At 43.9% G+C, this 23,640-nt stretch overlaps 8 protein-coding genes and 1 pseudogene across 10 annotated transcripts; 5 read left to right on the top strand and 4 right to left on the bottom strand.

The window, feature by feature from the left end:
- Positions 1-229: 229 nt before the first annotated feature.
- CG31198 (uncharacterized protein) lies at positions 230-3,664 on the bottom strand. Its single transcript, NM_169966.2, has 5 exons — positions 3,583-3,664; positions 2,731-3,427; positions 1,870-2,586; positions 695-1,810; positions 230-636 (listed from the first exon to the last, which is right to left on the bottom strand). Exons 2-5 carry the CDS (start codon positions 3,417-3,419, stop codon positions 336-338), a joined length of 2,823 nt encoding a protein of 940 aa, NP_732654.1. The 5' UTR covers positions 3,420-3,427; positions 3,583-3,664; the 3' UTR covers positions 230-335.
- Positions 3,665-4,750: 1,086 nt separating this feature from the next.
- CG31233 (uncharacterized protein) lies at positions 4,751-8,135 on the bottom strand. 2 transcript variants are annotated; one of them, NM_001316609.1, is made up of 4 exons: positions 7,304-8,135; positions 6,618-7,095; positions 6,321-6,559; positions 4,751-6,260 (listed from the first exon to the last, which is right to left on the bottom strand). In NM_001316609.1, the coding sequence occupies exons 1-4, from the start codon at positions 7,996-7,998 to the stop codon at positions 4,814-4,816; spliced, it is 2,859 nt and encodes a 952-aa protein (NP_001303538.1). In that variant the 5' UTR covers positions 7,999-8,135; the 3' UTR covers positions 4,751-4,813. The 2 variants fall into 2 exon arrangements, with proteins under 2 accessions (NP_001303538.1, NP_732653.2); NM_169965.2 differs by having other exon boundaries at positions 7,304-8,021.
- Positions 8,136-8,984: 849 nt separating this feature from the next.
- On the bottom strand, positions 8,985-12,722 carry CG31343 (uncharacterized protein). Its single transcript, NM_169964.3, has 5 exons — positions 12,133-12,722; positions 11,647-11,802; positions 10,801-11,514; positions 9,371-10,598; positions 8,985-9,300 (listed from the first exon to the last, which is right to left on the bottom strand). The coding sequence occupies exons 1-5, from the start codon at positions 12,681-12,683 to the stop codon at positions 9,064-9,066; spliced, it is 2,886 nt and encodes a 961-aa protein (NP_732652.1). The 5' UTR covers positions 12,684-12,722; the 3' UTR covers positions 8,985-9,063.
- An 834-nt stretch (positions 12,723-13,556) lies between these two features.
- CG5849 (uncharacterized protein) lies at positions 13,557-17,883 on the bottom strand. Of its 2 annotated transcripts, none has more exons than NM_001170208.2 (6): positions 17,345-17,883; positions 16,163-16,321; positions 15,629-16,103; positions 15,322-15,560; positions 14,001-15,267; positions 13,557-13,940 (listed from the first exon to the last, which is right to left on the bottom strand). In NM_001170208.2, coding segments are annotated over exons 1-5 (1,350 nt in total). In that variant the 5' UTR covers positions 17,821-17,883; the 3' UTR covers positions 13,557-13,940; positions 14,001-15,266. The 2 variants fall into 2 exon arrangements, with proteins under 2 accessions (NP_001163679.1, NP_650979.1); NM_142722.1 differs by having other exon boundaries at positions 14,001-15,246.
- A 994-nt stretch (positions 17,884-18,877) lies between these two features.
- On the top strand, positions 18,878-19,643 carry CG34034 (uncharacterized protein). The gene is made up of 3 exons (NM_001170207.1): positions 18,878-18,987; positions 19,050-19,292; positions 19,360-19,643. Exons 1-3 carry the CDS (start codon positions 18,889-18,891, stop codon positions 19,423-19,425), a joined length of 408 nt encoding a protein of 135 aa, NP_001163678.1. The 5' UTR covers positions 18,878-18,888; the 3' UTR covers positions 19,426-19,643.
- A 665-nt stretch (positions 19,644-20,308) lies between these two features.
- Positions 20,309-20,491, top strand: CR46423 (annotated as a pseudogene).
- A 132-nt stretch (positions 20,492-20,623) lies between these two features.
- Positions 20,624-21,055, top strand: CG42870 (uncharacterized protein). The gene is made up of 2 exons (NM_001202336.2): positions 20,624-20,802; positions 20,867-21,055. Exons 1-2 carry the CDS (start codon positions 20,632-20,634, stop codon positions 20,978-20,980), a joined length of 285 nt encoding a protein of 94 aa, NP_001189265.2. The 5' UTR covers positions 20,624-20,631; the 3' UTR covers positions 20,981-21,055.
- Positions 21,056-21,138: 83 nt separating this feature from the next.
- CG42869 (uncharacterized protein) lies at positions 21,139-21,475 on the top strand. The gene is made up of 2 exons (NM_001202335.2): positions 21,139-21,301; positions 21,356-21,475. The coding sequence occupies exons 1-2, from the start codon at positions 21,164-21,166 to the stop codon at positions 21,416-21,418; spliced, it is 201 nt and encodes a 66-aa protein (NP_001189264.2). The 5' UTR covers positions 21,139-21,163; the 3' UTR covers positions 21,419-21,475.
- A 216-nt stretch (positions 21,476-21,691) lies between these two features.
- On the top strand, positions 21,692-22,079 carry Sfp93F (Seminal fluid protein 93F). The gene is made up of 2 exons (NM_001170206.2): positions 21,692-21,798; positions 21,858-22,079. Exons 1-2 carry the CDS (start codon positions 21,721-21,723, stop codon positions 21,939-21,941), a joined length of 162 nt encoding a protein of 53 aa, NP_001163677.1. The 5' UTR covers positions 21,692-21,720; the 3' UTR covers positions 21,942-22,079.
- Positions 22,080-23,640: the final 1,561 nt, after the last annotated feature.

Here is a 23,640-nt window from a genome sequence, read left to right as displayed (position 1 = left end):
GTAAAACTTAAAAAAAAATCGTTTATTGCCCTTCAACAAATTTATGGCCAAATAGTGATCGATTGAACCGTAGTTTTATAAAATCCCCTCAAGATCCCGAACTGAATCACCCGGCAATATTGTCGCTAATCAGATTGTAAATTAATTGTCGCCATGGGTGTCATTTAAGCCCATTTCATGATCGATTTTGCTAGCACGAGTAATAATAAACTAAAACAGCGGCTTATCTACAAAAAGGTGTTACTTTATTGGGTGCTCTTGCGTACAAATACTTTATGGCCTAAGGAGCACTCGTGACTCGATCGCACCTGACTCCAGTAGGAGCTAATCCCTGCTTAGTTACGCAGCATGGTGACCAGGGCCACCATCAAAAGGCTGATGGCGCTGAAGGCGTTGACCATGGCGCTTCCACTACGATAGTTGGCCAGATAGCTGCGGAAAACGCCCAGCTTGGCCGTAGCCCACTCCAAGTTCTCCTTAACGGTTGCCTCGGCGGCGGTCAAAGTGGCCTGCGAGCTGCCGAACTTGGCGCCATTAGCCTTGTTGAAGTTCTCCAGATCAGTTAACTGCTGATTTGTGGTGAAACGGGCGGCGATATTGGAAATCACCGTGGCCACAGCGGAGTAGCCGCCCATGCTGCAGAAAGAAGTGAATTATAAAATGCAAGCCAAACCAAATAATAGGATATACTTACGCCTCAGCCAATTCCTCGTATTTCTGAGTGACCAGTGCAAACACCGGACTGACATTCTCGTTGTTCTCCGTGTAGAGAGTGGCCAGCACGGATGACTTGTCCTGTCGTCGAATCTCATCGCTGATGATCAGATCGAACACCTTCTCGATTAGAGACTGGGTCTTGACGCAACCGAATGAGTTCTGCAGCAGGGTCTCCTCGGTGGCCACGGTCTCGTTCTTGAACTTGTTGTAAAGAGCCTGGAACTCGGCCTCACCACCTTCACGCAGACCCACGCAGTAGACAGTGGCGCGTATGTTCTTGGGCACGGTGGCCAACGATTGGAAGTAGCCCTGGGCCTGGCTGATGCAATCGGAGCTGCCATAGCGACAGGCCCAGGAGAGGATCTTAGTGCGTAGGTAAATGTCCAAGGCTGTATCATTCGATGCTTCATTGAAGCCCAGCTGATTGTAGGCCTTGTTGGTCAGGGTCTGGATATAGTAATTGAAATCGGCCGTGTCGTTTCCGAGGCGGATAGTCAAGTAGTTGAAGCCGTTGAAGGCGGATGTCCAGGGGATGTAGTTGGTCTCCGTCTGCAAATACTCGATCACATCCAAGGTAAGGTTGTAGGTAACATATCCAGCCCTGGCCAGATTGAACAGATCATCCACGATCTGGGCGCGATTGTTCTCGTGAATTCCTCCCCAGTTGGCTGTGATCAGAGCGTGGTGGATGGCATGCCAATTGTCGTCGGAGTAGGTGACACGGTAATATCCGGTCTGCTGAATATTGACCACAATCCATTTTATTGTTGAGTTGAATTGAACCGTCGTAGTTACGTTGGGTTTCAGAATAAACTTTGGCGTGGTGTTCAAAAAGTTATTTGTCTCACTGGTAGTGTAGGAAATGGGCACAGTATATTTCAAAGATGAGTCGGATCCATCGCTCTCCTTCAGCAGGAAACGCTTCTGCGTGAAGCTGACCTGACTGTTGCCAACAGTTACATTGATCAGTGGATAGCCCACCTGCTCGGTGAAGCTCTTGAATATATCTTTGGAGCTTTCATTGTAACTGGAGTTGGGCCAATTGGCTTGCCAGGCTCCCAAGAGATATTCAGGCAAAGACGACTGATACTCGCTGTAAGCAAGAAAAACCCTTGAAATACAAGTCACATATTTAATTTCCCCACTACTCACTATTTCTTCAGGTATTCCTGCAGGGACTTCTGGAATTGTTGCTCGCCCATGGTGTGCTTGATCATACGGATGAAGGTGGCTCCCTTGTTGTAGGAGATGCTGTTAAACATGCGGCTCAGATGGGCGGGCGTGTAGGTGTTCTCATCGCTCAGCGGATTGGTGGCATTGGTCGAGTCCATGGCCATGACCGACTGCACCTGGTCAACCACAAACTGCTTCTCCAGCTCCCATTTGTCCTCGACCATGGCGGTGCCGAAGTATTGGAAATAGCGAGCGAATCCCTCGTTAAGCCAGGTGTAGCTCCACCACTTGCAGGTGACCAGATCGCCGAACCACATGTGCGCCTGTTCGTGAGCCACCACGGCGGCAATGGACTGGCGGGAGGCCAAGGTAGTAGCCGACTCGTCCACCAGCAGGGAACGCTCCCTGTAGGTCAACAGACCCCAGTTCTCCATTGCTCCGGCCGAGAAATCCGGAATGGCGGCCATATCCATCTTGTCGTTGCCCATAGAGTAGTAGTCCTTATCCAGGTACTGGCCCATCTCCTCCAAAATCTGGATACCCACATTGTAGGGGTACTGGGTCTGAGCATAGTACTCGGGACGTGCGTAAACTCCGAAATCGTCATCCTTACGGGCCACGAACTCGGAAATTATGAAAGCCAGCAGATAGGTGGACATTTTGGGCGTCGTCTTGTACACGTCCGAGAAAATACCTCTAATAATTGGGTGAAATAAAACATAATATTCAGATCAAGAAATAACAACTTTCTCGTTAATCGATTAAATTCTCACTAGATAGTTGAATTTCTTAACCAATGGAAGGCTTACAGATTAACAATAAAGTGGTGGAAGTTCTTACTCTTCAGTGCTGGGATACGATGAGATCAGACGGGTGTTACTGACCGAGTTGAAGGTCCTGTGTCGCTTCAGCGTGACATCGAAGGTGGCCTTGAACTGGGGCTCATCAAAGCTGGGGAAGGCGCGACGAGCGTGATGGGTTTGGAATTGGGTGGATCCCAGCCACTTGGTAACATTGTTATCGTCCACATAGGAGCTGCGATAGAAACCGTGCATATCGTCCTCCATCAGACCGGTGTACACGAAATGCAGTATATATGTCGTATTGGCGGTCAAAGCAGTTGACGCCGTCAGCTTTACAATATCCGTATCATAGTTCGTTGTATTGGTGGCACTAATTTGGATGACCGTAGGATTGGCCACTTCGGTGGTTGGCTTTTGCCAGTATTCCCTGACCGAATATGTGAGGTTTTTCGAGTGCAGATAGATGTCGTTGGTGGTCTGGTTGGAAATCACCTCGATCCAAACCTCGCCATCGAAGGTGAACCTCTTGTTGCCATCGGTCTCCAGCAAATAGGGACGCAGCGTAATGTTGTAGTTAACCGGCGTGATGTGCTCGGCCAGGCGGTATTCATTTAGCTCGGTGGCGAGCGTCGCCGGCGGCTGGACATCCACAGACAGTTGCCGAGTTCCTGCCGAGGCCAAGGACACACAGGCCACCAGGAGAACAGCCACTCGCGGGGCAAACATTCTTCCTACTAATGAAATATCAAAAGGGATACAAATTAAAAACTTAATTAATCGCATCGCTAGTACGTGTCTAGTAATTTAAAGTTTTTTTTTTCACTTTTATAAGGATTGTTCCAATTTTACTTGAAAAATCCCCATTTATATAAGCACTTATTAAACTCACTTTTCAAGGGTTCGATCGCGAACCTCGGACTAGAATTAGTATTTCGCACGCCACTCGGCCAGCGATTCGATTCGAAAACTAAGTGAGTTTTGGCTTTGGGCCCGGTATATATGGTGAATGTAAACCATTTTGCGACTTTGCTAGTATCAGCGGCTTATCTGCAAACTTTAACGTTTTATTTCGGCCCAGATAAAGTTCGCCTGGTCTATAGATTAAGCTGCGATAGCGATAAGGGGTCGTGATTTACACACTCCGCCATTGGCTACCAATCCAAGCTGACAATATTTTTTTGAAGATTGCCAGACGATGGCATAACATTTGCTGTCCGTTGCACTGCTTCTTTGAGACTTTATGGTGCATTGCACCCAATCTTATCGAGCGTGATTTGCAGTCTTCCAAAGGGGAAAGCTTTTAACTGCCAAGTTGTTGCTAATGTTGGTTGATTACAAGATACTTCGTAAATAATGAAACAAACATGAATAGGTTTGTCTGAATTTTTTATATGAGCATCCAAAGAATTGTCGGTCCGTACATTTTACCTTGTATTCGTTTGGATTAACTAACGCTATCGCAAAATGGCTTATCAACATATGAACCACATTATGTTAAGTGTATTGTACTCTTAAAGGAACTTCTTCCTGCTATGAAGCATTTAATGAGTATTATTGATTGATTAGTGGCCAAAGCAAATCAAAAATTGACGGCAAACGCTTATTTACGGCACAATAGAGTATCAAAGCTATTGAAAAAACACATTTGTCAAGCATATGAATGATAAACAAGAAAATATATCTGCACACCGCCCCCAGTAGTTTGTTAAATTTGCAAAAACCGCCGATTATAAAACTGTATCCACCAAGTTATTAAAGTCATAAAAACCCCTCAAGAAATTTCAGTCTTTGTTTAATTCCTTTTATTATATTTATATTCGACCATTTGTGAAACTAAAGGCTAACATGATTTCGTTCACACTTATGAAATTAGTTGCCAAGGCTGATTACCCATGTATTTATGGCTCAACTGTGGTCGTAAGAACAGAGTTTTTTACTTTTCAAAAGAGGAAATTTATGAAATACTCACGCTTATCTGACCACTTCGATCTGGCAATTCACGACCATAAACCTATGAAGGGAATTGTAAATTCCCAGCAAAAGCAAACAATAGTTTTAGGAAATTAATGGAATTTATTGGGCGCACAATGGAAATCTATAACTAACTTAGGATCTACGTTTTAGAATAGCTTGGCGGCCAGAAGGCAGGCAAGGATTGCCAAAATGGAGGCGTTCAGGGCGGAGCTGCCGCTGCGGAATCCGGCGACCCAGGTCATCAGGGGATCCCTGTTGGAAGCCAGCCACGCGTAGTTGGCATTCACGTTGCTATCCACGCTATCCTGCAGAGTGCTGGGCACATACTCAGAACCCTTGACAGTGTCCACCAACTCTTGCAAGGCATCCTTCTGCTTGTCGTTGACGGTATAGGCGGAAATACCCACAATGTCGCTGTACAGAGGATTTACGCCACCAAAGCCGGAATTTAGCTGACCATACTTTTCCCAGTTCTTCTGCAGGAACTCAATGGCGACCAGCAGACCCACCTCGCCGCGGGAGTAGACCGGACTCAGCACCGTGATCCTTTCCTGATCCCTCAAACCCTCTGGCTCAATGCTGCTGTACACGAACTTCTCTAGCTGGGCAGTGTTCTGGGAGCAGCCCAGGGCGGAGATCAGAAGACGACGCTCGGCCTGATCGGTGGAGTTCAGCAGCTTGTTGAACACAAAGTCAAAGGTTTTGTCATCGGCCTGCTTCAGGCCGTTGCAGTACACCTGCGACTGTAGATTCGGCTCGATCTTAGTTCCCTCCTCCACGAGAGCCGTCAACTTGGCCGTGGTCTCCGTCAGACAATTCTCCAGACCCGCCAGACAAGCAAGGTTAATTAGCACATTGCGGGTGAATGGTACCAAATGGTGGTCACCTTTGTTATCATTCACTCCGAACTTGTCGAACTGCAGGCTCACCAGTTCACGGACGTAGAACTGGAAGTTGCCATAATCCGCATCTCCGCTCAGGTAGCGGTTGAGCAGGGTAATCACTGTGTTGGTAGCGGACCAGGGAGAGTACTGATCCTCCTGGGGCAAGTAGGTCAACAGCTCCAGCAAAGTGGCATGGGGCACACGGCCACTGGTTGCAAAGCGGTACAAGTCGTTAATCAACTGGGCTCGGTTCCTAGGATCGATCTTGTGGGGACGAGTGATCAATGCGCTGGTGATCAGTTGATAGTTTTGGGCATCATAGAGCACGCGGTAGTAACCAGTGGATTTTTTGTTCAGAATCAACCAGTTGGTCTGGTCCAAGTCGGAATAGATGGTAATCTCGGATTGGTTAAGCAGATAATGAGTAGCCTCGGTGTTGCGGAAGTCGGGATTTTTCGATTCGGCGTAGTTAATGGGCACATACCACAACTTGTCATTCGTATAGTCCTTATCGTTGGTGTACACCGACTGCTTAACTGTGAAGCTTCCGTTGTCGTAGTTACGAGTCACGGTCAGTAAAGGAACTCCTCCCTGGTTTGTCCAGCTACCCATCATATCGGGCACGGTTGCTTTCACTTCATAGTTCTCCTCCACGGCAGCCTTGGCAATGGCCTCGAAAAGCTTGCTGGGATTGGCAGCAGTGAATTGACTGGTTAGAATAAAAATTCGATATTAGACATTGATGTAGGCTCCAAAACTTGAAACCTACTTGTCGACCAGATAGTTGTGTAGGCCGCGTTGGAAAACGGTGTTAGTCAGGGCATGGCGCCACATGTCAAGAACGGATCCGGCCTTAGCATACGAAACGGAGTCATAGAGCAGGGCAATCTCCGAGGGCTTCTGGACAAAGTGGCTCATGGGGCGGGCATTAGCGCTGGCATCATTCACCAGAGCGCTCTGGTACGATCCAGCGTGGAAGGTCTGGAAAATGTCCCACTCGGGATAGGCCTGTAATCGAAATTACAAATTAGATAAATAATCGAGAGTTTTTCGATAATAAACCTACCAAGTCCACAGCCAAGTTCTCGAAAAGGGTGGCGAAACCTTCCTTTAGCCAAAGGAAGCTCCACCATTCGATGGCCACCAGATCACCAAACCACATGTGGGCATCCTCGTGCGCCTCAATGGTAGCTATGTTGGTCTGCGTGCTGGTGGTTGAGTTTTCCGTGTTGTACAACAGGTACTCCTCACGGTACGTGGCCAGACCCCAGTTCTCCATGGCACCGGCGGCAAAGTCCGGGATACCAGCCTGATCTAGCTTGGGCAGGGCGAAGGGAACATCAAAGTAGCCGGACAGACGCTTCTCCACCAGCATTCCGGTGGTTAGAGCCCACTCCTGCTCATGTTCGGTTCCATTGCGGGAGAAGACGCGCTGTGGCAAGCCATTTAGCTCACCCTCCGAGAAGACAAACTCGGACACAATAAAGGCGACCAGGTAGGATGGCATATTTACGGTCTTTTGGAAGACGGTGACTCCAGAGGTGCTATAAAAAATAACAATTAATTTATGCATCCATTAAAGACATTGTGCTTGTAAAGCACTGATTACACCGTATCTTTGTCATTAAATTATGGCGAGAAAGACAAAGTGGCATACTTTAATAATTATAAAGATTTTAAAGTTGAGAAACCAAAACGATTTAAAAATAATACACTTGAACTTAACTATGTTATGGAAAAGAAATCACCAACCTGCTCGAATCGACTGGCATATTGCTGATGGCATTGTAGCTTGGATCGTGCTTAATGGTGATAGTGAACTCCGCCCTCTTCGAGGGTTCATCGTAGCAGGGGAAGGCGTGCCGTGCGTCAGTGGACTCAAACTGGGTGGTGGCCAGATACTTGGTGTTCCCCTCCTCATCCGTATATGTGGATAGGTAGAATCCTCCGTTGTCTGTGCGCAGATGTCCCTGGTAGTTGATTGTCAGAATCCATGTGGTGTCTTCGGGGAAAGTCAGTCCCGTCTTGCTGAAGGTAAGAAACTCGCGCTCTGCTTCATATTCGTATACCAATTCCTGGGCCACGGCTTCAGTGACTCCCTGCTGAATAATGGAGGCTGTAAAGTTCTCCAGCTGGCGGGCGTGGACCACAATTTTTGTGGTGGTGTTCAAAACGCTTAAGGTGATGGCCACGGTACCATTGAACACGGTGTCTCCCGTGTGCACATTTGTGCTCAAGGACACGGCATAATGACTCGGGATCGTATCGTAGGGCAGACGGTAGTTATCCTCGTCGGCGAGAGGAACCACCAATCGCTGCATGGGATTCTCCAGATGTTGCAGGTGATCAAGGATCGGATATTGGCGAACCACAGCCGCCTGGGTGGCGGAAATGGCCAGCAAAAGGACCAAGAATACTGACATGCCCCCGACCTGAACGCAACTCATGGCGAAAAACGCGGAAAGACTAAACTGCCAAAGTTCGGGGAGCCACTTTTAAGCGAGGCAGTCCATCTTATCTGGGAGCAGACATAAAGATTACCCCAATCTTGTTACCCAGAATGACCGTTACCAGCCAAGAACTGTGGTATAAACTCCATTGGGTAGTAAATCAAGTATGGTACTAGCCTTTGATGAATTTGTATTTTCTGCAGGGTTAGTAACAATCACGTCTAAGATAATGTCGAATAAGTGTGGGCATTTCAAGATAGACGCCCTGATAAAAATCTCAAGTGCACTGACCTTGATCTGATTGTTTAGCTGATTATAAAAGAATTGTTTCTCTCACCTCTAAAAATTATTTAACACTATTACTATAATTAATGAAAAGGAATGACAGCATATTATCTAATTATGAAAACAGCAATAATTTCTATACGAAACAAGATCTTGAACAATAATAATTGAAACTGAAGTTCTCGTGTACTTATCATATGTGCTGATATGATAGCGAAATATACACGCCTGTTAACTATTATGGTATAATAGACTGTTCAAGTTCGCTCTTGAGATAAGAAAAGGCCCATTAATCCATACGGAATTACTAAGCAATATGTGCGATACTATGCAACAGCTAGACATCTTCTAATAAATGGTAAAACCATTGAAATTGATTAAGAAACTGAAAACCATAAAATGGCTTATTGTTCTTGAAAGTTGCCAATCACAATCTGATATGATCACGTGAACTTCATAAACCATTCAGGCCATTGTAAATATCCACTTGATAATCGAATTTCGTACTAAGCTCAACTATCAGTGCTTTATCGATGCCATTCCTAGAATCGCGATTAGATTGACCAATGCAAATGTGTGTCAACCAAGCTATAAACCGATCAGTTAAGTTTCCCAACCGCGGAACTTTGAACTTTTCTCACCAGGGGACTCCATTCAGCCCGAAAATTCCACAGTATAATCAGTTCTATTTTCGATCTATGATGAGCACACAATCTTTATTGTTGATTTACGTCACTTTACTGAATTTATGTTTAATACTTGACCACGTGAGTTATCTTAATATAGCCTGAATAGCAACAGAGCCATCGCACTGACCAGGATCGTGGTGATGGATGAGGTCAGAGAGGGACTGCCGTTCTCTTTTAAGGAATCCTCGATCCAGTTGAGCACTGGATCACGATTAACTTCCAACCAAGCGAAGTTGGATGTGATTCTGGAGTCAATGGTGGTGCTCAGATCATCATTGATATAACTCGGTCCATCAGCCTCCACAACATCCACCAAAGCGTTAAGCTGTCATATAATTAATAAATAGTAAATTAAAAGTCTGCTTTGAATTATAAATTAAAAAAAAAAAACGTACCCTCGTCTTTTGCTTCTCACTGACCACATAGGTGGCAATGCCACGCAGGGCAGCATCCAGGGGCTTTGCAGAGTCTGAAAGGTTGGCATATGCCTCCCAGTTGCTCTCCAGGAATTCCAAACTAGCGGTAAGACCGATTTCACTGCGGGAATAGGCCGAGTTTAGAAGGGAAGTGCGCTCCGAGTAGCTCAAGCTATTGTTGGTGTCCAGGGATAGTCTCAAGAAATCAAGCAGCTGGCTCGTACTTCCAGAGCAGCCCAACGAGGAGATGAACAGGCTGCGATCGGTGGAATCTGAGGAACTGAGCAAATCGGACTGCACTCTGCTATAGATTTCATTGGTAGTCGATCGGAGACCAGCACAGTAGGCTTGAGTCTTTAGAGTGGCCTCAATGGCTGTGCCATTGTATAGGTACTCGGATAATTTATTGGCCGACTGGTTATAGCAATCATCGGATCCCACCTGGCAGGCCAAGCTGACCAGCACGATGCGCAGATAGTTGTTCAGATAATGCTCGCCGGGAATCTCGTTTACACCGATTTTATCGAAGATGGGATCGATCAGGCGCTTCACGAAATCTTGGAAGTTGTAGTAAGAATCATCGCCACGCAAGTAACGATCGTAGACGGTCAGAATAGTGTTGGCAGTGGACCAAGGAGCATACTGCTGCTCATTAGTCAGGTAACCCAGCAGCTCCAGCAGGATGCTGTGGCTCAGGCGATCGGTGCTGACAAAGATGTACGTATCGTACAGCAGTTGTGCCCTGTTACGAGGATGGAACCTCCAGGGCTGAGACTTCAGAGCTGCCGTAATTAGACCATAGTTCTGCGTATCGTACAGGGTGCGGTAATAGCCGGAGTTCTGGATATTCACGATTATCCAGTCATCGCTGGAAGCCTCGACATCTGAGATCACGGTCTCCGTCACATTTAGCAAGTAATGTGTGGCGCTCGTGTCACGATAATCGTACTTGTTGGCAGTGGCAAAGTTAAGTGGCACATACCAAGTTGCGCTATTTGTATCAGTTTTGTTCGCCACATAACGCTTCTGGGTGATCGTTATAGTGCCGGCATTGTAATTACGGGTCACTGTGAGCAGGGGATAACCAGCCTGGTGGGACCAGCTACTGAAGATGTCGTCCACACTGGCGGGCAGCGTAAAGCCCAGCTCGTCGGCCGATTCCTGGAAGGACGCAAATAGATCCCATTCGTCGCAAGATGTATATTGGCTGAGCGAAACAAAATAATTCCAATGTGAGATTACTGTTCAAATTAAAATGAGGGCTCTTAAGCCCAGTATATACGAGTATATCATAAAGTTAGCTTTTTAAGTTCTTGAAATATTTTAGATCTTTTGATTAATCAAAATTCTATACTCTATACATTAGAAGTTCATATATTAGGTCATTTAAGTAATGGCTTGGTACTCACTTCTTGGTCAGGTATTTGTTCAATCCAGTGCGGAATACCTTGTCCGTCCAAGCGTTCTTGAACATGTACAGAACACTGGCGGGCTTGGCGTACGAGAAGGTGTTATACCTGTTGGAGATCTCCGATGGTGTCTGAACGTAGTGCGTCATGGGAACGGCCGAGGCCAGGGCGTCGTTAAGCAGAGCGCTGTTGTAGTCGTTCACGTGGAAGATCTGATAGGTGTCCCACAGTGGGAAAGCAATGTCGTTCGATTCGTACGAGAAGAGAGTAGCAAAGCCCTCCTTGAGCCACAGATAGGTCCACCATTTGATAGATACCAAATCGCCGAACCACATGTGCGCGTACTCGTGTCCAATAATATTGGCAATGTTCGTCTTCAGGTTGATCGTGGAGTTCTGCTTGTTCCACCACATGTACTGCTCACGATAGGTGGCCAGACCCCAGTTCTCCATGGCACCGGCAGAGAAGTCCGGTATTCCAGCTTGATCTAGCTTGGGCAGGGCGAAGGGAACCCCAAAGTAGCTAGCCAGACTGGACTCCACAAGCAATCCGGACCAAAGGGCCCATTCCTGCTGATCCTGCTTTCCCTTGCGCGAGAAAACCCGCTGGCGGATGCCATTCAGTTCTCCGGTGGTGGACTCAAAATCGGAGACGATGAAGGCCACCAGGTAGGTGGACATCTTTGGCGTCGTCTGGAAAGCAGTGACTCCCGAGCTGGAAGGCGAAACCGTCAGTATGTTAGCATTTCTTACATGAAAAGTATCGATTGCAATTGTATCTAGCATTGTCAACACTGCGAATGAGTAATGTTTCCTCTATGCTTGTATATATATTCGTAAATCATACCTGGTGGCAGCGGTGTTTACTGGCATATTGCTGATGGCAGTGTAGGAGGGATCATGGTGGATGGTAATCGTAAAGTTAGCTCTACGGGCAGGCTCATCGTAACAGGGAAACGCGTGACGGGCGTTTGTGCTCTCGAATTGCGTGGTGGCCAAGAAGCTGAAAGAAATTGTTATATACATTAACGACTCAGTTAAACCGATAATTAATCTTTATTTGGTAAGCGCGTATCATCGTACTAATAACAGATTATAAAGATAAGCCAAATTGTGTCTCTTGATAAGAAATGAAACTAGCCGCAAGTACTCAATCAGGTACAATTGTAATTAATAGCACGATAAGCTTTTGTACTTTTGCAATTTATTCCCTCATCCATTAGAAGGCTAACCTAAGTATAATTTTCTATAAAGGTAAAAGGGTAAAGGCTGTGCAAGCTCATAATAAAATAATGGTATTATTTTGTATAGTCTTCGTAAAATATCAACTTACTGCTGTTCGCCATCATCGTCCGTATAACTGGAGATATAGAAACCGCCCATATCAGATCGGTGGATGCCAGTGTAGTTGATGGTGATGGTCCAGTTGGTGTTGGCTCCAAATGCCTCACCAGCGGTGGTCTGCGTAAGGACGAGGAATTCGCGCTGCAACTCGGGGGTTACAGTGAGTGGAATTGCCGTGGGCGTGGCCACATCCCGGCTGATAATCGTCGCTTCAAAATTCGACGTCTGGCGATAGTGAAGCGTAATATTCGATGTCTCGTTCAAAACCCGGATATCGATATTGACGGTGCCATTGAATTCGGTATCGCCATTATGGACATTGGTCCAGAGTTCCACGTTGTAGGACTCCGGTTCCGTTGTATTTGGCAGTCGGTAATTGCCGGCACTATTATCATCCACGCGGGAGGTGGCAAAGAGGGCTGCTCCCTTGGTCTCCAGCTGTCCATCGTCCAGGGATAAGGGAAGGATCAGGCGCGCCTGTAGGCTGCACACTGCCAGGAGCAGGATCAGCGAAAACGAGTTAAGCAGCCACCGTGCCATGTTGGCTGCTCGGTAAAAGACACTTTGTTATTGAGCGGCCGCCGCTTGAACACGGCATTTTTATGGACTTGGCCATATCTAATCCTCAACATCGATCGCCATAAAGATTGTTGCGCAATTCTCGATAAAACGTGGCAAAGCCACGGTTATTGGCCCAGAGTGCACTGGGACAAGTCAAATGTGAAGTATGATTGGGCTGTAAAACAATTAGTCTACGAGAGTTTTGAAGATGGTACTCTATAGTGTAAAAAATCCCCTCGGTAACATTTTAATTATTCAGTAGCGTAACGCTTATCAAAATAAAGCAGGATAACATTACTTTTTTGTTAATCAAATTCCTATTATTAGTTTCATCATTAGGAGCAGTAAATTTTTGAATTATGGCTTCGTCTGGGACGACTAAGTATTTGAAAGTACGAAAAAATGCAAGTTGTTATAGTGCTATAATCAAAACAGTCATAAATACTCGTGAAAAACGCTAATAAGTATCAATTAATTTTACGAGGTGCTACATTTTAAATATATCAAATTTGTATGCTTTAATATTCAGTAATCATTGTACAAAAACTAACAAACTTAAGTAATGGCTTTGTTCAGTTTTGTATATTTTTATACGACTTATTGAATGTCCAAAATTGTTATAAATTTTTCAAATTGCTTTTTAATGGCCAGAAATACCCAGAAATAATTACTAGTCTTTGCGTAAAAAAGTTATAGTCATTTGATCGGGTTTTTATTATCGATGACTTTTGTGTTTTATACTTGCTTATCAATTCCCCACGGAGGCGTTTCAGACAAATCGATAACGTCTGTAGTTAATTTAGAATGTGTTGAAAAGCTCTTGGCTGTTGAATGAATTGACTCGATTGTTTTGTTTTGAAAAAAATTAATTTATTCGTAATTAAGCCTGTACTTATGTGATACCTAGTTAGACCAAATGTCTGGTCACCTATACATATCTACTATTCGTAACGCACTGCGCAACACCCTAGTCGCCTCCTTTAGGACTCCTTGAGGACGACTTGACCCATTGGCCGCGCTGAGGGAGGCGGACAAAAGGGCATCACTTCTGCTGGTCGCCTGAGGAAGCTCATTGAGCAGCCATTTGTGGATCTGCTGCTCGAACTTGTCCTGGAAATTTTCGGTGATTTTCATCTTTTTGCCCACCAGCGGAGAATCGACCTCGATCAGCGTTTGGTTCGTATTAAGACCCTCCTGCATCATGTGGTTCGCAATTGTCTGGCGTAGCCTCTCAAACTGAAAAGAGATATGTGTGAACAAAACGAGTAGGATATGAAATAGATATAAACTCATTACATGTGATCTCTGATGTCTGGGCACAAATCCAGCGAGCTGTTTAAAGTGCTCTAAAAAGTTTGGTGCTCGACAGAGCACCTTGTAGTTGCGCTCGATATACTGCCAGATGACCGGACGAGAGGCCAGATTCGACTTGTATATGTAGAGGAGATACATCAAATCTTCGAATTCGGAAAGGACCATATGGGTGGAGTTTTCACCCATCAGACCTTCCAGATAGTATAACAGATGCCGATGACTCTGCGTGCACCGGAGGGCATATATAATGTCATCATAGTATACCGAAGCTCGATCTATTTCCTGCATCATATCAATTATCCTTTGGAAGTCCTGATCGCTTAGATACCGAACTCCCATGCATAACACGGAATCGATTATGGCATGGTAGTCTGATCCATCTTTAAAATAAATTTTATCGATTATATGCTCCTTAGCCAGGCGACGTGTGTATTCCAGGCACTCGGGAAGATCCGCAGAGCAGGCGATTTCTAGAATCCCACGGAACATCCCATCTTCAGCTAAATTTACACCTTGTTCCACGTAAACTCGTCGAAAAGTCGGGCCAACCAGGCGGCGTACAAACTCATTGAAGAGGCTCTGGGAGGAGGTGCCATGCAAGTTTCGTGTTAGACACTCTATCGTATCTTGCAACTGATTCCAAGTCAGCACATCCTCCTCAAGCTCAAGGTACTTTAGCAACTCGAACACTACTTCCACTTGCTCGATTTCATTATGTTCGATCAGGGGACCCAGATCTCGAAAGAGACCAAGTCGATTTATTGGATGGATGACCGAGTGATTCGTCTGCAGCTGCCTGGCAATGGCCATTAGATTATCTGTATCGTAGCGGACGAGATAGAAACCGGTGTGCTGCTTATTCACCATTATCCAATCCCTGCCGCTGACATGGATATTCAGATCCTCCAGTGATACCGTATACTGTGGTTGGGGTGGCATAAACATATCCACTTGGGTGTCCTCGAAGTTGGGCGACTGTGTGGTGGCAAAATTTATTGGTATCCACCATAGCTCATCCTTCATGTGAACTGATCGCTGGGTAAACGTGATGGTGTTGTTCTCGTAGTTCCGAGTGACCACCAAAATGGGCAACCATTCGCTATGCGTCCACGAGAGCATAATCTCCCTTATCCGGGACGCCCATGGCTGATGCGAAAAGTACTCGTCATCCTGGAGCTCCGAATGCAGGGCATCGAAGAGGTTCAGCTCATTGGCCACGCTATAACGACTGGGCGAAAGAGCAGAGCACCTTGACCCATGAATTCCAATTGACCAGTTCGAGAGGTGATTTTCAAAAACTTACTATTTCTCCAGAAAGTGACTGATACCACGCACGAAGAGCTTCTGACGAAAGGCGTGATGAAACATCTTGATCACGCATGCACCTCGCTTATAGGAGATAATGTCGAATACACCCATGATGTCCTTTTCACCCTCGACGTAATGGGACATTGGATGGACATCAAAGAAGCTGTTGTAGCTGTATGCACTATCTGCCTCATGGGTCATAAACATGTCCATCATTTTGTCATTGGGGTATATCTGAAAGGAAACGGGAAAGTTGTATGAAAAAGGAAAGTAACCTATTATAACCATTATTCGTTACTAACCAAATCAGTTATCACATAGCTAAAATAAGTGGCGAATCCCTCATTCATCCAAGTGTATGTCCACCACTCCGGGGACACCAAGTTGCCGAACCACTGGTGTGCGATCTCGTGGTTCTGGGTGATCAAGTCCAACTTTCGTTTCTGTCCATCCGACGAAATGTTTTTAAGCAAGTTAACGTCCTTATAAGTGATTAGACCCCAGTTCTCCATGGCTGCTCCATAGTTCTTCTTAAGCGCCACGTGATCCAGTTTTGGCAAAGGATAGGAAACCCCGAAGTAGTCCTCGAGTGCAGCCACTGTTCGCACAGCATTTTTCAGTGCAACTTGACCTTTTTCCTTGGAAGTTGGCGAGGTATAGATGCTTTGAGTGATCCCACGATAAGTCTCAGATATGCTTCCAAAATCGGAGATGACAAAAGCCACAAGGTAGGTTGAAATCGGTGGGGTTGTGTGAAATGAAGTGGTTTTCAAGTCACTACAAATATATATAAGAGGTTAATATTTATGGAAAAATATATAAGCATATGAACTTACCCGTGAGCTAGTACTTCCTTCACTGGCATATTGGATATGGCGGAATGACTACTACCGTGGGTAATTTTAATGCTAAAGTTTGACTTAAAGCCCGGCTCATCGTAGCAGGGAAATATTAGACGACCATATGTTGGCTCACATTGCGTGGCGGCTACGTATCTGTAAGATTAAAATTGAATTGGGTCAATGGGTCTGCGAGTAAAATGAAATCATAACATGAATAGAAATTATAGCATACGTCCAAGTACTATAGTACGTGTTGCCAAGAGTAATTAGCGTCTGCTGTCCGGATAGAAATTATAATTAAAACAAAATCGCTTCAGTCCAAAATTCCCAATCCCATTTTCAGATCATTGAACGCTTAACAAAAAAAAAAAAACCAGTCACAGCCTGCGGCTGCCGGAATGATCGATCACATGGAGAACCTGCTCTCACTTCCACGGAACAATCGAGGCTCGTTATTTTCAACCGAAAGTCGTGGGTCATGCGAATATGTTGCTCAATCTGAATCAAAACAAATCCAGGCGCTCTAAAACACATACTGCCGTATCAAACACTGTCGGTTTATGTTGTCGTTTCACTATCAACCGCGCACTGATAAGATGCGACTCCTTATTGCTGACACAGTCATTCCCCTTTATAAAGAATCCCCCCATTGAGAAAGCCCATTGCGCACATCGTCACCCAGGTGACGCGTCCGGATCAACCGACTTTGCCATATGGTGCGATGAACATCTACCATATGAATACATACATATATGTACGTCTGATAGCGATAAAGTCCCAGAGCGTTGTCTACGCCAGCGAAGTAATTAAAAAGCAATACCAAACAAATGAAAATAATAACAAAATAAAAGTAAGAGCGTAAGCAAAGCGAAATCCCCGGCACCAAATGCACGCCGGATCTATCTGCGTGTTATGTAAGATTGGCTCACTCATAATCGGAATAAGCGCGTGCTTACTACTGGCTCTTTCTTTCAATAGAATAGTGTATTTAAAAAGTTTATAAGCGGGGATAAGATATCCAGCTTTCCTAAAGGTTATCGCGCTTTATGATAAGCATAATCTGGTAGTTCTAAAAAAAAGGAGGTAGCGACACACAAGAAAAGATATTTTCTAATTTTAACAAAGTCAACTTGAGGATTTTTCTTTTTTTGTTGCTACGAAAGATAAAACACTTACACGGTGTGGTTGTTCTCCTCATCCCGATAATCCATGTAGTAAAGTCCGGCGGGACGCGATGCCATAATAGCCGTGTAGAGAATCTCCAGACGATATTGTTGCCCCTCCTCGAAGGCCTGGTAATTTTCGATTGGGTGAATGATGAGCAAAGCAGCAGTGGGATGCAGTGTATGTGTTAGATCGTCCACGATCTCGGATCCTTCGGCCATCAACCGGTGAACAGTAATCTGAATATCGGTTAAGTTTTTGGCGTGCAGCACTATCTCGTTCGTCGATTGCCGGATGGCTACGTCAATGGTGGCATTTCCGCTAAAGAGCAGTTGGCCCTTGTGAATATCACTGGATATGTGCAGTTGGTAGAACAGCGGATAGGTGGCGTTGGGCAGTCGCAAGGATCGCTCCCTTTCACCCATGGATCCGCTGACCAGCAGGCCCAGGGTCACCAACACTACCACTCCCGACGGCGGCGTAATCATGGTGATACGAAAATCGTGAATCGAATCGAAAACTGTTCGCGCCCTGGCAACCGCAACTCAACTGAGCGACGGCGACGAGCATACCGGCGGTTATAGCTAAAGCCTCACCATACCCGATTAGATAAGCGGGAAGACTGATCGATCGATGGGAACCTTGTATAAGAGAATACTCACATATACTCCCATATACTCATACTCGTTGGTGGGCAAACAACTCGATTCGCTTGGAGTGAGTCGAGCACACTCGAGGGAGCGGCATTGAGCAGGTCACGGTGCGGTCCTTGGCACACTAACAACACACAACCCCAATGCGGGCTTTCCACCAAAACGCACTCTTTCTCTACAGCAGGTGGTGGCACACATCCCCAGGGGTATACTCGTACCATCCTGAGAGGACAGCCCCAATCAACCCTTAAGTGTGTTTAGAGCAAGATCACCACTTTCTTGCAGTGCAGCAATATTTCAATAAATTACTTTCGTTTTCATAATTATATGAAATTTAAAATGGTTTAAGAATCTTTGTTTATTTTTTATTGCTAGAGACTGCTTTTAAGTATACTTATGACTAAGACTTACCCTCTAGGGTGTTTAGAGAAGGATCACCAGTTTCTTGCAGTGCAACAGTATTTCATTATATTACTTTCATTTTCAATACAGCTATTATTAATGATTATTAGTAAAATGTAGACATGGAGAGTTTAATTGCTTTTTAGAATGGTTCTAAGTGTTACTGATTGAGACCAACCTATTTCTGAAATCCGAAATGATTAACCTACTATCAAGAGTACCCCTAATATAAACGGATAACTTAGCACTTTTTACAGTAAATATTACAATAATTAATATATAATATATATATTCCACCTCCGTGCCTACGCATATTTCGTACTCTCATTAGTACTGGACTCATAAAAAATAAACTGGAATGCATATTAGACGGTATCTGGTAGTCACAATACCGCTGTTTTCGTTGTCTCTTCGTTTCGTTCTCGCAAAATCGAGATCCCTTATATGTGGCGATCTAAATGCAGATTGAGTCAGTTGAGGCTTCACTTTGCCAGCGAGAAGATGTCGTCGATTTCTACGATCATTGGATTGTGTCTTTTGTTCTTTATGCTGAGCAATGTGGATGCTTATGGGCAAAAATGTAGTCCAGTCTTTGGAAATGTAAGTTTTGTGTATGAATCCTAGATCCTAGATACATATTACGGATATTTTCTAAATTCCAGTGCAACATGCATACAGATTGCTGCAGCGGAAAATGCTTAACCTACGGCTCACGTTGTGGCTATCCTGCGCACCGTCTTAAAGAAACATATTTGAGTGCCAGTGAATTTCAGAGTATCAAAAAACAACGGGCACATTCAAACAATGATGAGGTGAAAGTTATTGGTCTACCTAGTGAGTCAGAACCATCGAATGTTTTTTTTAAGATTGATTCGGCAGCAAAATGCCACAATGTTGGTGAACCCGTAAGTTTACCTCCTTATCAATTTGAGAAACTTTCACCGCCAATATTCGTATGTACTTGTTTTTCAGTGCTCCCGGGGTGAAGAATGCTGTAATTTGAGATGTCACTCATATATGCACAGATGTGTCACCTAAAGTAATTCATAGCAATGAGGAAACGTGACAGACAGCTAATTACCAAAATAATTCAGATTCACTTAGGGCGCGGCCCTTAATATATTCATTGGAAATAATGTTACAACAGCTCTACATTCTGTTCCGTAATTAATGGTTATAGAAATAAAGGTTTATCCATGCTGAAAACTTGTATATAGTTTTGTCACAATATCACAATAAATAAATAAACCATACATACTCATTGTTTTGCTTAATCTTGAACTGTCAGTAAGCGATTTACAATAGATAGCTACATTGCGGGACATTTGAAGATGGCAAAAATTCCCAGTACTGAACTGATAAATGGTTTTATTTCCATAATAATTAAGGTTAGTTAAGGTTAAGTTGTGGCTGTTGTGGCCAAGGCTGTTCATATCATGGGAAATCTTGGTTTTTATAATAAAAAGATACACTATAGAATATATGTACAGATTAGGCAGAATAGTTATGCTTTTTATTGGCAGGAAAACTATTCAGTTTCTTTTCTGTTTATCTATTCAAAGGAAGAAATATTTCTTTAACAATTAGAACAGAAAATTTACAGATATGAAAAACACTTAAAGTAACCTTAACCTACTTAAGCTCAGAACAAATAATTCAGAGGGCACACCTCAACGGTACTTAAACGCTGATTATTCAACATAGGTCACGTTATTCTACCCATATCTCGTTCTATATCTATATATATGTGTATCGTAACTGATGCGTTGACATTAAATATTGACATTGGCAATTCCCAATTATCTCGGACGTCTTGACCCAAATGTAACCCGACTTCTTGACTTGGGCAAACAGAGGAGCATGTCCAACAATTCCAATTGATAATTGCGTCTAGGTCGGATGGGCAATAATTGTGGAGTTTAAACCACTGCAGCAGCAGCTTAATCCTCTCAACCAGGATGAGGTTACCATGTTCACCAACATGTTTCTCAGCCTGTTTCGCGGAGTAGCCGACTATCGAAACATGGTGGCTGCCGATTCAGTGCAGAGTGTTTGGCAGAGTCCGCCAGTTGTTGACTTTAGTCACCGACTCTTTGCCAGCTAGAAACTTTGTTATTTAATCCGAAACTGTTATGGTCAAACAAGCTGTAATTACATTGCCGATAACGACGCTCTGTTTTTTAATTATTGGCGGTGGAATGGTATAAAAGAGTTCTGCAAAACCAAGAGAATTTAAAATTGAAAATGAAGCTTAGTATTGCATTTAATATTGTGATTCGGATGCTTTTGGGCATGGCCATCGCTTTTCCCACTCATCAGTTCGTGCCACACATACCTTATGGCATGGATGACTTTTACCCGTTTCTTGCCAGAAATTCCACCGATGTGCTGCCGTTGTCTACAAATCTAACTCAAGTAATTAATAGAACTTTATTTAAATTTCATGATTCCTTGTTTAATTAAGTATTTATGCCACTAGATTGAACGACTAGGATGGGCCGATAAATGTGTGCAGTTTAGAAATAAGTGCACATTAGCAGAGCATTGTTGCAGTCTTAGATGCCTGAAACGTATTTATCGATGCATTACCTAAGCTGTATATCGAAGATTGTCTCCTAAAAGTATTTTATAATAAAAATATGTTATTTAAATAAAAATCTTTTACTTGATGAGCACTGTTGACTTGTCTAATAAAATTAAACCGTAGAACGTTCTATATTAATAGCTACGTGCCATTTAAAAACGACACTTAACTTTAAACTTTTCCAGCACGAAGATGTTGATAGCCCGACTGGCGTTTTTAGTCTCTATTCTGGGCATTGTGGTTGGGTTCCAGAAACTGGACTCCACTTCCAGTCCCACGACTACCAGCACTATGAGGTCTGCCCCTTATTGTCAGCCAAGTGGAGGATATGTAAGTCCCCCAATATTTAATAAGTCATTTAAATTATGTATATTTGATCCATAGTGTCGGATGCATATGGATTGCTGTTCGCGAATGTGCATTCAAGTGTCAGCAGAGTGTCGCTAGAATAAATTGAATACCTTATGCTTGGAGTTTGATATATTAAAACGATTTAATAGAGTGGTAATATTAATTTTTAAGTGTTCATAAAAATGTTGTGCTTGTGGCTTTTTAAATTGTGCATTCTAAAAAAAAAGTGTTAGAGCTCTGCCAAGATTTAATGAGCACTTCGTCTGCTTATTCATAACGTTGCCTAGCAATAGTAACCATTTTTCTATTGCCTGCCCTTCTTTACTGACACCCTTCATACATATGCTAAATACAAAAGGCAAAAGCATCAGTTTAGTTTTAGCTTTGGAAACGTAAAGATGTTGATTGCCCGACTTGGATTCTTGTTGTGCTCATTGGGCCTTGCAACTGCCATATGTCAACCGAATGGGCAAAGTGTAAGTTCCCAATATACTAGATACCTATGCCATTTCATTAATGATGTTTTAACAACCAGTGTAAGTCGCATGCGGATTGCTGCTCCACGATGTGCCTGACCCAACTGGGTCAGTGTTCACCCAAAAGGGGAGATCAGTGGTAATTACTTGCCGTTTGTCTTGGGCCACTAATCAGAAACTTTTGTTGCATCACCTCATATTGCCAGCTCATACCCTTTCATCTGTTTACACATTCATTCGACTGGCAATAATAATAAAGCAGTGCCGCATCAACTGACAGTGTGAAGTGAAGTGTTTGAAGCTGCTTGTGTTTGCCAGCGTTTACTCTTACCAGCAAACAATACTTCCGCCCACAAACGCAGCGAGACATCTGAGCAATTAGCATTAAGCAGACAATGCGACAATTTGCATTGACAGACGATGGCGATGGGTGTTTATAGTATGAGTTCGTATGGTATGGGATTTGTGGTGAATGGTGGAAGCGAGTGTCTCCGAGAGAGATCCTTTTTCCCCTTTCGTGCACACAAAGGGCACACAATAAGTTTAGACAGCGATTCTTTGGCTTTCATGGCGCGTGTTAGCCGCTTCTTTTGTTGTTGTCACGCCTCGACTTTCCATACACATACATATATACATATGTACGAGTGCTGCAGTTGGATCAACAATGGCCGAAAAGACCCATTAAAATATGGCCAACTGAAGCTGGCATATATTTTTTATGGCCGCCCCCCCGAAAGTATGCCACATAAAACTGCAGTATAGGTGACCCTTTTCACGCGATCTTAAACGACCATTAACCGCAATTTGCCGATTTTATGTGTTATTTTGTCCCCTCAAAAATTGATTATTTTTGCAAATTTATTATATAGTTCGTTTGGCGCACGTGCCAAATCCACTAGGATCTACATGGAAATCGCATTCATAGTTGAGTGTTTCTGGTTGCATCGAATATTTATATAAGCAATTTCTTTCGGTTTTTGCATTTGAAATTCCTTGTTTCCCAACATGAGGTTATTATTTGGCACTTACTGGCGCTGCCGTATTCTGTTTTTCTTACCCAACCCAAAAAAGGAAGACATCAAAATGTACTTCACTGTTTTATAAATATTGTTCGAATTTATTTCATTATTAAAGGTAGTTTGTTTTATTCCTTTGTGGGTAAAATAATATATTATTTAGTTGTTTCATGTGTACGCGATTTTTTAATTTAACTAATTTAATACAGACTAATTATCCAAGCCTAATTACTGCGGCCTAATGTGATTTGGATTGGAATATGGATGGCCAAATACGATCTCATTTTGTTGCATTGGACATTAGAGTTCCTATGGCTTTTAGGGACTTGGCGCACATTCTTGATGCGAATTTTATTTCATGACCAGCAAACACGTTGGCAGTTGCAAGTGGCAAGCAGGCAGCAGCTGGATGCAAGTTGGCCTAGTGTTTTCCCACCGACTCCATTTTCCCCGGTGCACTGCCTCGGTATGTTTTCTATTCATTGCCACACTTAAACTGACATTAGTCGCCAGCTCGAGGTAGCTGACTTCCTCTAATGCACAAATAATTGCAGAAGATGCTTCTGATGCGGCAGTGTTGCAGTGTCAGGTAGCCGGGAATTCCGGGCAGAGCATCTCTTCCAGCTGATTGCTCAATCTCAATGAAATATGATTAAATAAATAATTGTTGCTTTAATTTAGTTTGGCTCAGCGCAGTGGGAAATGGCCGAGGGTTTCGGTTGCTAATGGAGCCACCATGACTTAACGGCATTTTGTCCGTAATCCATGCCGCTTTTGGTCTTTGGCCATTTGGCATTCCTTTTTTCGCGATTATTTCGCATTTTCC

The sequence above is a fragment of the Drosophila melanogaster genome, chromosome 3R, assembly GCF_000001215.4.
Source record: "Drosophila melanogaster chromosome 3R".
In the NCBI taxonomy this organism is placed as follows: Eukaryota; Metazoa; Arthropoda; class Insecta; order Diptera; family Drosophilidae; genus Drosophila; species Drosophila melanogaster.
Note: the sequence above shows the minus strand (reverse complement) of the source record. Positions and strands in the feature narration are given on the sequence as shown.

Excerpts from the sequence above, each read along its gene's own strand:
- CG31343 (NM_169964.3), bottom strand. The coding sequence starts at position 12,683 with ATGGCACGGTGGCTGCTTAACTCGTTTTCGCTGATCCTGCTCCTGGCA. Across the intron at positions 11,515-11,646 it reads GTAAACACCGCTGCCACCAG|CTCGGGAGTCACTGCTTTCC; the intron begins GTATGATTTACG and ends TTCGCCTTCCAG. Across the intron at positions 10,599-10,800 it reads AACAAATACCTGACCAAGAA|CCAATATACATCTTGCGACG; the intron begins GTGAGTACCAAG and ends TGTTTCGCTCAG.
- CG34034 (NM_001170207.1), top strand. The coding sequence starts at position 18,889 with ATGTCGTCGATTTCTACGATCATTGGATTGTGTCTTTTGTTCTTTATG. Across the intron at positions 18,988-19,049 it reads GTAGTCCAGTCTTTGGAAAT|TGCAACATGCATACAGATTG; the intron begins GTAAGTTTTGTG and ends TCTAAATTCCAG. Across the intron at positions 19,293-19,359 it reads GCCACAATGTTGGTGAACCC|TGCTCCCGGGGTGAAGAATG; the intron begins GTAAGTTTACCT and ends CTTGTTTTTCAG.
- CG31198 (NM_169966.2), bottom strand. The coding sequence starts at position 3,419 with ATGTTTGCCCCGCGAGTGGCTGTTCTCCTGGTGGCCTGTGTGTCCTTG. Across the intron at positions 2,587-2,730 it reads TCGTATCCCAGCACTGAAGA|AGGTATTTTCTCGGACGTGT; the intron begins GTAAGAACTTCC and ends CCCAATTATTAG. Across the intron at positions 637-694 it reads TACGAGGAATTGGCTGAGGC|CATGGGCGGCTACTCCGCTG; the intron begins GTAAGTATATCC and ends TTCTTTCTGCAG.
- CG5849 (NM_142722.1), bottom strand. The coding sequence starts at position 17,820 with ATGATTACGCCGCCGTCGGGAGTGGTAGTGTTGGTGACCCTGGGCCTG. Across the intron at positions 16,322-17,344 it reads GAGGAGAACAACCACACCGT|ATACGTAGCCGCCACGCAAT; the intron begins GTAAGTGTTTTA and ends TTAATCTTACAG. Across the intron at positions 15,247-15,321 it reads AGTCACTTTCTGGAGAAATA|TCGTTATAGCGTGGCCAATG; the intron begins GTAAGTTTTTGA and ends TCTTTCGCCCAG.
- CG42869 (NM_001202335.2), top strand. The coding sequence starts at position 21,164 with ATGTTGATAGCCCGACTGGCGTTTTTAGTCTCTATTCTGGGCATTGTG. Across the intron at positions 21,302-21,355 it reads GTCAGCCAAGTGGAGGATAT|TGTCGGATGCATATGGATTG; the intron begins GTAAGTCCCCCA and ends TTTGATCCATAG.
- CG42870 (NM_001202336.2), top strand. The coding sequence starts at position 20,632 with ATGAAGCTTAGTATTGCATTTAATATTGTGATTCGGATGCTTTTGGGC. Across the intron at positions 20,803-20,866 it reads TGTCTACAAATCTAACTCAA|ATTGAACGACTAGGATGGGC; the intron begins GTAATTAATAGA and ends TTATGCCACTAG.
- Sfp93F (NM_001170206.2), top strand. The coding sequence starts at position 21,721 with ATGTTGATTGCCCGACTTGGATTCTTGTTGTGCTCATTGGGCCTTGCA. Across the intron at positions 21,799-21,857 it reads GTCAACCGAATGGGCAAAGT|TGTAAGTCGCATGCGGATTG; the intron begins GTAAGTTCCCAA and ends TTTAACAACCAG.
- CG31233 (NM_001316609.1), bottom strand. The coding sequence starts at position 7,998 with ATGAGTTGCGTTCAGGTCGGGGGCATGTCAGTATTCTTGGTCCTTTTG. Across the intron at positions 6,560-6,617 it reads AGAACTTGGCTGTGGACTTG|GCCTATCCCGAGTGGGACAT; the intron begins GTAGGTTTATTA and ends TTTCGATTACAG. Across the intron at positions 6,261-6,320 it reads CACAACTATCTGGTCGACAA|TCAATTCACTGCTGCCAATC; the intron begins GTAGGTTTCAAG and ends TATTCTAACCAG.